The sequence below is a fragment of the Pleurodeles waltl genome, chromosome 1_1 (genome assembly GCF_031143425.1).
Source record: "Pleurodeles waltl isolate 20211129_DDA chromosome 1_1, aPleWal1.hap1.20221129, whole genome shotgun sequence".
NCBI classification, from domain to species: domain Eukaryota; kingdom Metazoa; phylum Chordata; class Amphibia; order Caudata; family Salamandridae; genus Pleurodeles; species Pleurodeles waltl.
The window spans coordinates 76633845-76648809 of record NC_090436.1 but is presented as its reverse complement, the minus strand read 5'-3'; the positions used below and the strand labels follow the sequence as shown (position 1 = coordinate 76648809).

The following is a 14965-nucleotide window of genomic DNA, read 5'->3' as shown; positions in this document are numbered from 1 at the left end:
TGCAGTCATTTTAGCGGAAGCACAAAAATCCGTCCCGACCAAATCATGTACCCAGCGGGACCAACATGTAGGTAGAGCCTAAGCCCCTCTGCTCAGTGGAACTTTAAAATATCTTCTTGTTGATCACATAAGGTTAAGTGTCAAATTAACTGTTAGGTCAGACCCCAAAATTCATGAACATTAATTACTGGCCTCCTCACATCTGTGCTACTGCCAGAGAAAAACACCATAAACACTTTTATAGCATAACAATATCCTATGAGTGCCCTTAAAATATCAAACTCAGCCAGCTGGATAAATAAACAAAATGATCACAATAGTGTGGTGGGCAAACACGTTTTTGTTAAAACACATAACTTCTGCCCAATCAAAACATGTTCTCCTGGCTCCCAACATGTGGGCAGAGCCCCTCTGCTGGTGATTCTCACATAAATGTCTGGCAACAGCTGCACTGTCAAGCCAGATTATTAAAACTCCGAACGAAGAGGATTGTGTTATCTGTCAAAGGTGTCTGGTTTCTCCTCATCACGCATGGTATGCAATCTCACATGCTTCCTTAGCACCATATCTGTTCCTTCCTTTTTAGCTATCTAGCAAGCATACCAATAAGCTCCGTAATTGTACATTTGCTGCAACCAAAAAACCTCCCTAACCTCAGAAACTGTGTAATAACTCAGAATTATGAGGTCTCTGAAATTTTCGTTAGGTGTCTAACTTTTTTTTTGTTTAGGACTGCCTAAACTCAGCTTTATCAGTAGGTTTATCCATTGTTATGATGAAAAACAATACATTTGCACGTGGAAAGGGCTCGGACCAGCCCCTCTTCAGTCACTGACTGCTGCAGCCGTCACTCACTTTTCAGATCAATCCGCAACACAGCTATTTGATATTATGAGTATGTGGCAGTATCATGCAGTGAATGATAGATTTTTGTCTGTTTACATCAGAATGAACAAAATGAAGGCACAAGCACCAATCAGGCAAATAGGTCACTCTCAAGCCATCGCTTTCATGCACCACAAACCTGCCCTTCAGGATGGTGCAAGTGGTTAGGGCAGAGAAAACTGCACACTGAAGAGGAAGGCATTTATATACCCAACTTTACCACAGACCAATGGTCATAAACCAAATTTAAAATATTTGCCCTCAGTGGAGGAAATGGAAAAATACAAGTGTAGGTATCCGGTATCCCAGAGTACTTGTTTGCTACCGAGGAGTGCAGGTACTCACCTATTTAAAGTATTGTACCCCTGCTAAGAAGCACAGGTACTCTCCACTTCAATTTAAATAATTTTATTTAAATATAATTAAAAGTACCTGGCCATTTAGAGCAAAGGCTGCCCTAATATTGCATGAACTCTTGCATTATTTTCAGGTCAGCTTGTGCATCTGATGCAAAGGCAGCTGAGCTACCAGCAACCAGCCCGTGCTGACTCATGGGAAATAGCAAAGATAGAAATCTGGATGTTATCTGCAAACAAGGAAGTTTTGTATTTGTTCTACAAAACTGTGTAGATTCATGTGGCATGTTGCCAACAAGTGCAAGTAACTCAAAACTGTGCAATAATATCTGTTTTATTTTTTTAATTGCCAACCATGACAAATATATGATTGGTTATTACACGAATGCTTTAAGGACCATCATTCTGTGGCAACATGTTATTGCAAGTGAGTCTGCCACATGCTGTGTCCATCTTCTAACCATGCACCATCTACAACCTGCAGCACATGCTGCAACGAATACCCGGGAGTACTTCTGCATGTTTGTAATGCAACTACTGCTTCCAGTACCTCAGACAGCAAGGATGCAATTTTAACCACCCTAGCGTGAAGCGTTTTAAAAGCACTGTGGGAGGCCAAGAGGAGGGACCTACCCTTGCAGGTAGCTTTGGTTACAACTTCAGCACTGTTTGAAGAAGTAAATGTACAAAATGTACATAATTTGCTTTTGAGTAATTATGCAAAATTACACATAATTACTAAAAATGCAAATCTATCACCTAGAGCTATATTTTAGAGTGAAAAGCATCTTCACATCAATTTTTGACATTAGGGCTCATTTCATGGTAAAAAGAAATAGCTGCTTGGGTTTTTTTGTTCCTGTGCATTCAGGGTAAATTATTATAGTTAATGCAACATAATAATGCAACCTAGTTTAATTTTGGTAATTCCCCATAACAAGTGTAACACAATATTTCTGAAATTAAATGAAGCATGTCGGCATAGTTTAAATTTCGCTCAGGCCTAGCAAGAAATGGCAGGAATGTGAAATTTAATGACATATCTACTTGTCCATGGGACAAGCTGCTTCATATATCTTCTTGTCCTGTAAAAAAAAATCTACTTGTACCTTTGGTGCCATGTAGTGTAGTGACACATTATGGCAGCAATGTCATTATATAAATGCTCTGATAATAGCCTGTCTGATTATGGCAGGGCTAATACCATAGTAGGACTTTAGTACTAGCAATTTCCTTATTTTGCCACCTTTCCGCAGATCTATATACTGGTGCTGGAGATAAAAATCAGCAATAGCTCAGAAGTTGGAATGTCCTTTTGAGTCTGTACAAACCTATTAACTTGCATGTTTGGAAATATACTCTTGACAAGGGCAGAAGTAAAGCTTCTTCCATGGTTGGGAAAAACGTGGTTGGAGGGAAAGTTAACTTGTAAAAACGATCAACAGATGTTCACATGAGTAAATCTACACATGCCTATTTGCTTGTGCTAAAATACAGTTTACAAATACTTTCTATGAGTACGATTTCCTGGTCTACTTCTGTGAACTTGTGTGAGTTCATGAAATACATAAATCTGCACTGATGCAAAGACATACATCATGGGTGCACTTTTGTGACTTTCTTTAAGAATTGGGCCTCTAATTAGGTCTGGCGTTGACCAACACCTTTTGTTTTTATAAGTCTATCTCTCTCTCTATCCATGGCTTCACTGTGAGTGACAGCAGCCTGCTTATTCACAAGGAGCCTATCGGCACACAAAGTAATTTCATTCAGTGCCAGGAACTACTGTGTCAATGTGTGCTTTTTGAGACCCCAAAATATTTTTGCCGTTTGCAAATTCTTTTTTTTTTTTTTTAAACTTACAATGGTGAGGGCTTAGCAGCTCGCAGAACAACATTTTACAATAGCCAAGTCTGGACATTTAAAAGTTTAATTTTAAATATGTGCTACTTTTAAACACCATGCACCCTACCTTATGGGTGGAAGGCCTACTTAGGGATGACTTACTAATATTTCAAAGGATGGTTTGTGTCTCTCGAAAGGGTTGTTTTGATAGGTCAATTTTGCAGTTTAAAACTGCATAGCCAGGCTTCAAATGGTAAGTCTTCAGCCATGTTTTAATTGTCAATGTAGGGATCGCACAATGGGCACTGCAGTCCACTTGTGACATTTAACTTAGAAGCGTAGGCTTGGTAGAATACTCTAGGGACTGATAGACAAGTTAAACATACCAACCAGGGGTATACCAATGTATCATGTTGAAAGGGGAGCACAGGTACTTTACCAGTGTTTAGCAGGGGCAAAGTGCACAGTTCTACAGCCAGGAAAAACAGTCAACGCACAAATCTGGGGATACACCTTTCAAAAGGTGGTCTTTTCCTACTGGTGTTCCTTAAGGGTGAGGTTAGTGTGGAGGGTGAATCTATAGTTTGTTGCACCTCCAGCTCTACTGTGAATTTCTGTGGATGAATGGCTGCTCCAAGGCCTAGGAAAGCATCAAGAACATACAAAAGAAGGGAAATATGCTGCCACATTAGCGGTTTAACCTGCCTGGAACACTGACCACTAAATCATGGAGTAAACAGCCTTGTGGAGCACTTCTGCGTCACAACTCCTGGCCTTTTCTCCTGGTGAAGAATTTCAATTTCCCAAATATTTTCAATCCCGACAGTTAGCATGTTCACAGAGACCAATAACCTTTCTCCCAGCCCCGTCCATCTCAGGTCAGCTGCAGAAGATGATCTGATGGTGTTGCATACGTACTGCATGCAATTTTCAGATGAAAGCCTTGACTTTTGAGTCAACCTACCAAGTGAGGCAGCTATTCCTCAAAGAAACCAGTTTCTTAACAGACAGGATGACTAGGTTTTGTCAGAAGTCAGCCATGCTCACATCAAGACTGTGAGCCTCACGTACCCCACAGCTGACCAGCATTCTTACTGCATGGAACTATTTGAATATAAACCCAATATCTTTTAAGAAAATGCTTGTGCTCCTTCTGCTGCTACAAACTAAGCAGCTCTGTGACTACGACAGCAAACCAAGCCTAACTTCTTAAGGAGTAGAACCTGGTTAAAGGTCCCTTTTTAGACATTAAATCCTTTAAATAACCCGGTTTCCTACAACGTTGTTGAGTGGTGTGGACACGGATTTGGGTTTTTCCTAGAAACTTTCTAACAATATCAGAAGGCTTAAATGTTCATTACCACAGCCAGAATGACAATGTTTTTTATTGAAATTGTTCTGATGTCTATTGGGAACAAGGAAACGGATCTGCCCTATTTACCAGGCTTTTCAGCAGCAACAATGAAGGTACTTTGCCAAAAGTGACAGCTCTATAAAATCAATAATCAGGCCTGCACGAGAACATTAGGAGGCCACAGTCTGTTCAGTTGGAAGCCAAGCCCATAAAACTATCATGTCCTACATCGAAGCAAATCCTTAACACCAGCATGGACACAGGTTGTAGTGCCTAAATCTATGTTCAGAGGTTATGGGCTGTAGACGTCCTTGAATTAGATCATTCATTTTCTTTTGTCACTTGCACCACCGCCATTTCAGGGGTTTCACACCCTGAGATTGTCACTCTGCCTTAATCTGAGCCTGACAGTCCAGGATGTCCAGCATAGGCAGCACTTCCAGGTCTGAACTGGCACTTTTATGCAAACTCAGAGATCCTTTCCTGTAAGTGTAACTAATGGCTGCCTGTTTCTGACACTGCAGGTTGCACCTGCCTTTTGCCCTGCAATCACTTCTTGGTTTCCTGGATGCTAACCTAAGGGTCAGGATATTTAAAACCTCACCAAGAGACAAACGAGGCGTTCACATTTGTCGGTCCTACTTTGATAATTGTTGCTAAGAATGCAATCATGTGGCATACTTGGGCAGACAGGTGTGCTCTTCTAGGAAAAATGTCTTCCTTCCAGACCTAAACCTGCTCAGGAGAGAGGGGGACAGTATGAACAGTTTAGCGATAGGTTGTGTCTGAACCAATAGGTTGTGTCTGAACCAACTAAGGAGCTGGACTCTAGAATCCGCTATGAAGGTGACAGATTAGCTACGGTGCTCCTACAAAAATCAGAGTTCATTAAAAATCAATGAAGAACTGACTGTGACAAAGACCAACGCTGCAAAGTCAGGTGAGGAGAGCCAGTCTAAGGTTGGTTGATGCCCCACCCCATCACTCAGTGCCCACAGCAAATGTAGACCAAGAATGAGTGTCCAGTACATCAAAGCACTCTCCTCAGAATTCTCTGGGGTAAACATCTGACAGGGCAGGTTGAACCAAAGTTATGCCTCTGATGCACTGCACCTAATAATTTTACAATTTGTATCACTTTAAGTTCAATGTTAGCCTGTGTTCACTTTTCCAGCGACTAAAAGGAGGAGTTTTGTTTTTTAGCTAACACACATTTTTATATAATTATCTCTTTGTGTGGTCCTGAACTTCATTAACTCTTAACTATTAGGCACTGTGTGTTGCCTGTCACCTCTGGCAATTTTTCTGGGATCACACCTTTAGCTTGGCCAATCCATTCACATGTATTCCTTCCTTAGAGAGTCTTTAGCTAGCTTAAGACTGGCAATAGTGTGCAAAGCCTCCAGTTTCTGCTCAATGCAAACCTGCTAATGACAGACCCCCACCATCAGTTGCATTGCTGTAGAATGTTAGAGTGTGTTGCATCATAAGAAACATGATTCGGAGACTCTCAAATCTGCAGGTGGAGAAAACCAAGGAGCAGAGAAATTAGAAACAAAAAGGTAGATGAGATCCATCTCCTCAATCACGGGGATTTGTAGAGCGTGAATTTGTTATGGGGGGGGGTTCTCCAAGCAATAGGTGGCCGGCTCATGATGGGGGCCGAAGAGCCAGTTCTTGAGCAGTCTTCAGAAGTCATCCAGGGAAGAGGAGGGGAGCAGGTGAAGGGGGAGTTTGTTCCAGGTCTTGACGGCGAGATGAGAGAAGGAGTGAACTTTGAGGCAGTCTTGACGGATGGGGGTGGGGATGGGATTGGAAACGTAGGCCAGGGCGAGGTTGGCTAAGCAGAGTTCTCTGGTAGGTCGGTGGAAAGTGATGCGTGTGTTGACAGAGGCAGGTTCGGCGTTGTGGAGGGCCTTGTAGGTGTGTGTGAGGAGCTTGAAGTGGCACCTCTGCTGGATGGAAAGCCAGTGAAGGGCTCAGAGGTGGGGAGATACGCTTGTCCTTCTGGGGAGGTCGAGATGCGCTGCCGCATTCAGGATGTTGTGGAGGCAGTTCATGAGGTGCTTCGTGGTTCCAGCGTAGAGTGCGTTGCCATAGTAGAGAGGGCTGGAGAGGAGGGCCTGGGAGACTGTCTTCCTGGTCACAATGGGGATTCATCAGAAGATTTTGCGGAGCATGTGGAGGATGTGGAAGCAGCCAGAGGAGACGGTGTTGATCTGTTGTTTCATGATGAGTTGGATGTCCAGGATGCTGCCAAGGTTGGTGCATGGTTGGCAAGGGTGAGAGAGGGTCTTCAGGGTGGCGGGCCACCATGTGCCGACCCAGGGGAGGGCTTGTTCCCAAAGATGAGAATCTCTGTCTTTTCTTAGTTCAGTTTGAGGCAGTTGGTCCTCATCCAAGTGGTGTCTTCGGCCATGGTGTTTTGGAAGTTCACTCATGTGGTGGAGGTGTTGTGAGTGGGGGACAGGACTAGTTGGGTGTCATCCGCATAGGAGATGATGTTAAAGCTGTGGGTGTGTGTGATGTCAGCCAGTGGAGTCATGTAGGTATTGAAGAAAGTGGGGCTGAGGGAGGAGCCCTGGGGAATGCTACAGATTATGTTTTTGGGTGCAGAGACGAAGGGTGGGAGGAGGATCCTCTGCGTTCGGCCAGAGAAGAAGGAGACGATCCAGCTGAGTGCGCGGTCTTGGATGCCAATGCTGTGGAATCTGATGATGAGAGTGTGGTGGGTGACAATGTAGAAGGCTGCCAATAGGTCGAGGAGGGTGAGGGCCTCTGTTCCTCCTAGGTCGGTGGGTGTATTATGTCATCGGTTGCTGCGATCAGGGTGGACTTGGTACTATGGTTGGGCCGGAAGCCTGAGTGGGAAGGGTCGAGCAAGCTGTTGTCTTCGAGGAAGTCAGTGAGCTGGTGGTTGATGGCCTTTTCCAGGACTTTGGCAGGGAAAGGGAGGAGCAAGATAGGGCAGTAGTTCTTGAGCTCGTTAGGGTCAGCTGAGGGCTTTTTCTGGAGGGGCTTGACCACGTTAGTAGAGTGATTTCATGTCCGCTGTATAACACATTCTTTGTTTGAATTTCAAACTTGTCTTGTTTAAAACTTTTATTAATGAAATGTATTTCTTTCAATATGAGTATTTCTTGTTCTCCGCTGGACCTGAAGCTGGCAAGGCCATAGCATGTAGTTATCTGTCGGCCATGCTGAGCTAAAGTATCAACTGCATGCTTCAAGCTTCTTTTGTTTGAATCATGAGTTTATATTTTGTTTGTACTAATGCAATGGTTCTCTCGAGGGAAAGAACCGATTTGAAAATGTTTCTACTTCTTTGTAACTATCGTCTGGCAGCAGTGTATTTTGGAGTGGCTGGACAAAGGCCTCTACTGAACCGTTCTGAAGTGTGTTTCAGATGCAACAATTAATATGGTTTGGGCTTACGCAAAAGGTAAAAGCAGCACACCCCAAGCATTTAAACTAATATTATGATACTTTAAATGTAATTCGTTTAGTTGATGTTTTATGATTGAATGATCTCATTCCATATGACGTTTTTAGTAAATGGTAAATGTTTAGCAAGTTTAATTTAATGTTTGAGAAACAGACATTTAGGTTTCATTGCTTCCTGGTTTCCAGAGACTTCACTTCTCATTTTTATGATCTGTCACTTTGACATTTCATGCTTTGCCAGTCAGTCTACTGACATTCTGGTAATTTATTATTATGAGTTATTTCCCATGCTCCATGCAATGACGCTGGTGCTTACTTTAGCAGTCAATGCTTACAGCCTGTAGCACTTTCCTGCCTTAGATAAATAATTTTAGTGAGGTGTTTCTTCATGCCAATGACCTGATATTAATCTGCTTGCTGGATAAATGTATTATATATCTCTTTCCCCAATATTGCTGCTATTAATGAGTGTTTTCGCTGTTGAGATTGTTGTTCTTATTGCTAAGTTTAAGCCAAGATTCTTTAGGAGCTATGGACAGCCTGTGATGTTTTTTACTTGTACCATTTGGTGTTGAGACTAATTTTCGTGACCTTAGCAATGTTAATATAGGAAAATAAACATTTTAATTGATATTAAAAGTTGTGGCCAAACTGGTCATGGTGTGTTCTTTGCGGACTCTGGTGATTTTATTATTTAACGCTGTTATGTTATATGATATATGATCGATCTATAATTTAAACGAGTCAAGAGATTAATCGACCTTAAAGCAGCGTCCAACCACTTACTATGATGAAATAGATAAGCCACGGGCACGCTAACACCAGCATCCTTACTGCATGGAACTGTTTGAATATAATAAACCCAGCATGTTTTAAGAGAATGCTTGTGCTCCTTCTGCTGCCACAAACTAAGCCGCTCTCTGTGTGACCATGACAGCAAACCATGCCTAACGTTTTAAGGTGCAGAATCTGGTTGAAATACCCTATTTAGTCTTTAAAACCATTAAAGGAATAAAACCGTATCACACATAATGCAAAATAAACAGTAATCTTTAGTACCAACTTTTATTGCGGTAATATGATGCTAGGGTAAGCAATCCAAGAAATACCTGCTCATCCCACCTTATTTTGAAACGAAACATCAATGTGCAAACCTGAAAGAAGACTATCTCGCATTCTGTCAGAGGATAGCTTTACTCTGCCTATGGGAATTTAGATTTTGCTTAACAACCCTAATGATCTGATGTGTAAAAAGTATAAAATTAACTTATTATTACATATTAAAAGTCAACCGTGTGGCAGTATTACAAATATATCTAAAGAAGTCTGAAAACAAATGTCTTCAGTTTAAGGACAGTACAATAGAGTTTTATAGCAACTTCACGACACACACAAAAATAAATATGTAAAAATCAGAGAATCTGGCCGATGCAGGTAAAAGGCACAGGCAGTTTTCTCAGACAACTTTTAAGTGGGGACATACTGTAATTCTGATGTAATGAGCGCATCAAGAATCAAAAGGATGATGGTGTCATCTTGGCCCTTTTCTCCGGACCACTGCACTAACTTGGTACATGGGAGATTCTTCGCTCCAGTCCTTCGGCTTCATATGAAAGCGGGGAGGGGAAGCAGCACAGATCAACACGATCTTCAATTTACTTTGTATCACAAACTAAAGTCATTGCCATCCGTACATCAAAATGCAACATCGCTCATACTATTTTTTTTTAATTGATAAATTCCTTAATAAAGAAGGTATACACATTACCAGATTACATGGAAACTACACATAACAGTCACATACTTTTCTTTGACTAAATTTGATTCTCTCTCTCCAGACTTGGAAAATCTCAAGTATGTAACTTTTTATGTTAGCTTTAAAAACCTTGGCATGTTAGGGAATACATTTGCTTTTCAAGGAGAACAAACTCAAAAGAATTATCTATCAGTGCCTAAACACAGAAATCCATGAAGAAAATATAGTTAATAAAATGACCCTGAGAATAGAACTCTAGATTTAAAGAGATGAACTGATTTTGAAAGATGGGCGATGCTCACCTGGGTAAAACACTTCACTTTTGGTTGTCCCTTCCTTCCACTGCATGAAGGTCCCAGAGATGACTGTATCCGAGATGTCTGCCCAGTAGCGACCTGCAAGACAGATCAAAATAATGCAAGAGATTTTTAGTGGCTATACAAAGGTCATGTGATATTAATCAATATCAAAGCCCCTTAATCAAGGTAGCAATTGTGCCTATTTTGTTAGGAGTGAGTCACAAGTTCCTTTTGACAGGCACAACATTGGTCACATGATGAACCTTCACAAAACTTCTTGAATAAAATGGAAGATAGCTGGATTATTTTTTTAAGCAGAATTTGAGAAGATCGGTAGTCGGGGGAAATGTTATTGGTGAGTGGAGGGGGTGAGACCGTTGAAGTTTTCACTCAAACACCAAAGGCATATTTCGCTCCAAATAATACAAAAATGGCTGGCCGCCTCCTGTGGTTTTTTTGTGTGCTTTTTATGAAAATTTTGTTCCAGCTAGAAACCAAAAAATACTGCGAGCAGCGGTAAAAGACAAAGGGCCTGGTTACGAGTTTGGCAGATGGGATAGTCCATTACAAACATGACGGATTTCCCACCCGCCGTTTTACAAGTTCCATAGGATATATCCGTCATGTTTGTGATTGAGTATCCCATCCGCCAAACTCGTAATCAGGCCCAAAGTATTGGGCTAGAGCAAAGCCAGACAGGCTATTGTGCAACTCTGGTATTTTCACAGCGCGTTGCAAGCTAAAGGCCTGGATGGGCTGCCATGAACCAACCGTACCTCTCTATTATAGTCGTGGCTTCCGGCAGTGTGGTGCAGGTAGAACATTTTTCAATAGCAAAATCCTCAAGTCACACTCCCTCCAGGCCACTGCTCATGAACTCGCCCACATCACAGATGATATCACAGCTGACACAACTGATGACATCACGGATATGGCGTCACATTTCAAATGTGATAAAGAGGCAACAAAGAGTACTTGATGCCTTTTTATGTGCTGTACTGACAATTACGTATTAAGAGCTTTTAGAATATTTGATAGGAAACTGTTGATGTGGGGGGCTTTTGAGAGACAGTCTTTTGGGGTACTTGATGACACCTTCCCAAGCATCTAATGGTAAAATTCATATCCTAACCATACAATGGAACTTACAAGTCTTAGAAAGAAACCATCATTCTGTAAAGCAAACTATATTGGTAAAATGTGGGGGTGGGGTTTTTTATTTTGTGGACAACTTTTCGCATTTGGTTGGTGCCACTTCATGGATTTAATGGCCACCCCTTGATATCTGGCAAACTCTTTCCTCCCCCAAGGCTTCACTCCCATCAGAAGCATCAGCAGTCACAAAGAGCCCCCCCTCTTTGTATTATAGTCGTTCTGCTGCTAGGCATTGTGATTCACCCGGTGACCCATAAGTTCTGATAGATCGTACTGTACGGGGGCATCTGAGTGAGGTTCTGCCCATGTGGGTCAGTCACTGTGGAAATAACTGATTAAATTGTCGAGGTGGTATTTGGAGTAATAACTAATAGACACACTTAATGAAAGGCTGGTATTTGAGGTGGGTTATGTATTTGCCTTTTTTTTTTTTTTTTTTTTACTTTTACAACTTTTAGAAATGACAAAGTTTCGGCGAATGAAGTTATTTAATCAAAACTATGACACCAACATTTAAGTAAAATGTGAGCATTTTCTAAAAACAACTTGCATCGTATGGGGAAAAAAACTATTGTTTGTCCATAATAAATGTACAGCAGAAATAATTTTCAATTCAGGATGGGTTATGAGTGTTATTACTGCTGATGTAATTTGCCTGTTGACAAAAAAGTTGCTTTATTTAAAATCATCACAGATGTGGTGTTCAACTGACCCCAGCAGGCCACCATCCCTCTGATGGCAGCGATTTGTTGTTGGTCGCAATTTGCAACCTACCTCATGAACGCTGATGAGGTAGGTCAGACTGCGACCCAATATGATTATTGATTTTGTGAAGCGACCTAATAATTAATACATTGATCAGTTTACAAAATTACTTTCCATTCACAAAAAGTAGTTGTGCAATTTACACACACGCTTTGAGAATGGATATTTTATATGTCAGGCATCTGAATCCTGAAACAAATCTGCTGTGCCACAGAAATAATGGGGGAGGCCTTGGACCTCACCCAAAACAATATTGAAAAAAATCCAATAATTGTGGGGAACCAACACATTTACATAATCTTCAGTACTCCCTGGTCTTTTCCAAAAGAACGTCTCTAATGGATAAACATGTGACTGAATTTAAGGAGTTCCAATAGAGAAACAGCGGGTATGTCTAGTAATGTGAACTCTTTCCATTATGGAGTGTTGAGAGCTGGGTTTCCATAATGAACACTAAATTGGACAGTACTCTTCCTTGGAATTTAAAATACTTAGCAATTCTAACAAATACGAGAAACAGAATTGTAACACTGTGTTATTAGAATTACCTCAGCTTAAATCACTCTACTTTGAGATACAGTGAAACAGAAAGAACATCAAGTGAGCCCTCCTACGACTGAAAGATGCTCTCATTTCAAGTAGTGACCTCACTAGTTCATACAGCCTGTCCTTTACTGTAGCAGGCACTCCGTGGAGAGGGAAGAGGCAGCCATCTTTTCAAGCAGGCATCCCCAGTGTCAGCTCCCGGATATAGCCTGTCCAGCTATCAGCCCTGCTCTAATTGATGATCAGGACATGGTACAACTTCCTTGACCACGTAATCATTCAAGAGTATATTATATTATATTATATATATATATATATATATATATATATATATATATATATATATATATATATATATATATATATATTTTTTTTTTTTTTTTACTTGGGGAAGGCACCTGGTGCCAATAAAATCCCTGGGAACCTATATCTCACTGAAACTAAGATATGGTGTCCATATACTAATGAGGTTTCAAACGGTATATCGATGAGTATAGAGATTTCTGACAGCTGGTGCGGGTGGTAATCGTCCAGATATATAAAAAGGGGAGAAGGGAAGACACAGCAAACTATCGCCTCATCAGCTTAATTTACGTGCTGCAAAAGGTTTTATGCAGTCAGTCCTGGATACACTCCAAAATTAGATGTTTGAGAACAATATTCCCATCCATATACAGGTTGGGTTTAGGAATATGGTGAGTACGATAAACCAGACCTTCCGCTCTCTATGCATTTATTGGAAGACAGTTTCTCTGCAAAAGGATCAGTTATATGTAGCATTTATTGACCTTTGGTCTGCTTGCCACATGATCCCCAGACAAACTATGGGAAGATTTGGAGGAGTTAGGAGGTTGCAGATAACTTCTTTACCAATTTGCCTCCATACTAACAATTATGTCCAGGCGCGATGGGAGATGGAAAGGCACTTAACAGACTGCATTGCAATAGTAATGGGGGTCATGAACTATCTCAATTTCAGTACAAATGATGAGCCAAGAATAGCAGGGAGCTAAATTCCAGCACTGCTCTTTGCTGACGATACACTGCTCATTTGTGGGCTTTTGTGAGGATTAGGGACCAGAGCTGAATCCACAAAAGACTAAGGGCCTCATTACGATTTTGGCGGTCGGAATTATACCACCACCAAAGCCGTGGTGAGGAGGCTGCTGTTATACCAGCGGCCTCCCCCCCCAGTGATCCTCGGACCGCCAAACTTGTTTAGTTCTCACAGACTGCTTAGACCACAACGGTGGAATTTGATTTGGGGTAGTCCTATCACAGAAAAGTTTACACACTTTGAATATTTAGGTGTCAAAGTATCCAGCAATATGTCATGGTAATCCCAAACCACCAAGAGCAAACTAGCCCTACAATATTGTGAGTCTGCTATTTTAAAATATATTGGTAAAAAAGGTATTAGAAGTGAATTACCAGCACTGCAGGTCTAAAAGGCAAACGCGCTGGGTGCCGTACAATATGCTGCTGAACTATGGGGCTACGTTAATGTACGAGACCTGACAACAGTTGAGAATACATTTTTAAGATTCCTGGTGAAATTATCCCCAAAGCTCACCAATATTGCTACTATGCTTTGACAAGGCCATGAAGAGACCAGAGGACATAATTAAATCCAGGCCTATTTCATACTGGCGCAGAATTTGTTTTAATGAAAATCTCACACCATATAGACGGTGTGTGCAAGATGTATCACATTTAGACTGTGCTTGTGCCATTCTTGGCCCCAAACTGTAAAGAGATGGCTCGACACCCTGAGGATGACTGAATTGTGGACCAACCCTGACTCTGTAACTAGAGAGAAGGGGAATTTGATTTTTTTTTTAAAACAAAACACTACTGGTTGTAAGTGCAAGAGTTATGGCTTCAATTGCCGCATTCAGAAAGTAGCATTAGCTACTTCCTTGACTTTAAGAGCAAATTGATATTTGAACCCCGTCTACATCAAATCTGTCCTATGGTTGCAAGAAAATTATATCTGAAATTCAGAAATTGAGTCTTAACCCTGAATAGTATCATGTGCAGATGGTCTTCTAATAGTGTTTCATCTGCAGAAGACCTGTGTCCAATGTGTCCGCTAACGAGGGAGACAGAGGCCCAATTTATTTTCTTCTGTCCTTGTTATGTAAAACAAAGAATAAAGTGGTCTCTGCCAGTCTGTAGACTCCCGAGTGTTTCTCAATACAACGTGGCTTACAATTACTTAGAACTAATACAAGTGGCCCAATTGGTTTAGTGTGTCCCGCTATCTGCAAGCGACTTGGCAAAAGCGGAGGAGGATTACTTGTGATTGAATCAAAGTTATCTATTTTTAAAAAACAAACTTAATAAAATGATTATATGTTTATGCTGTAAATACGTGTATATATTTTATCTTGTTGTATTTTTGTTTATATGTAACGCTGATTAATGTTATATTGATGTTTATTTGGTGTTTTATGGGGTTACTCCAAAAATAAAAATAATATTGACTTTTCTTTTTTGTATCTCAAGTAAGAGATACACAGTTTTCTAAAAATGGGCTGTAGACATCAGAGAGTTGCAC

General features: G+C 41.0%; 1 protein-coding gene across 1 annotated transcript in view; it reads right to left on the bottom strand.

Moving 5' to 3' along the window:
• The window catches only part of SIGMAR1 (sigma non-opioid intracellular receptor 1), a 112695-nt gene that overhangs the window by 15582 nt on the left and 82148 nt on the right, over positions 1–14965 (bottom strand). The window contains exon 3 of the mRNA XM_069214835.1: positions 9943–10035. Within this exon, the coding sequence (XP_069070936.1) occupies positions 9943–10035 (93 nt within the window). The remainder of the gene's footprint in view (positions 1–9942; positions 10036–14965) is intronic.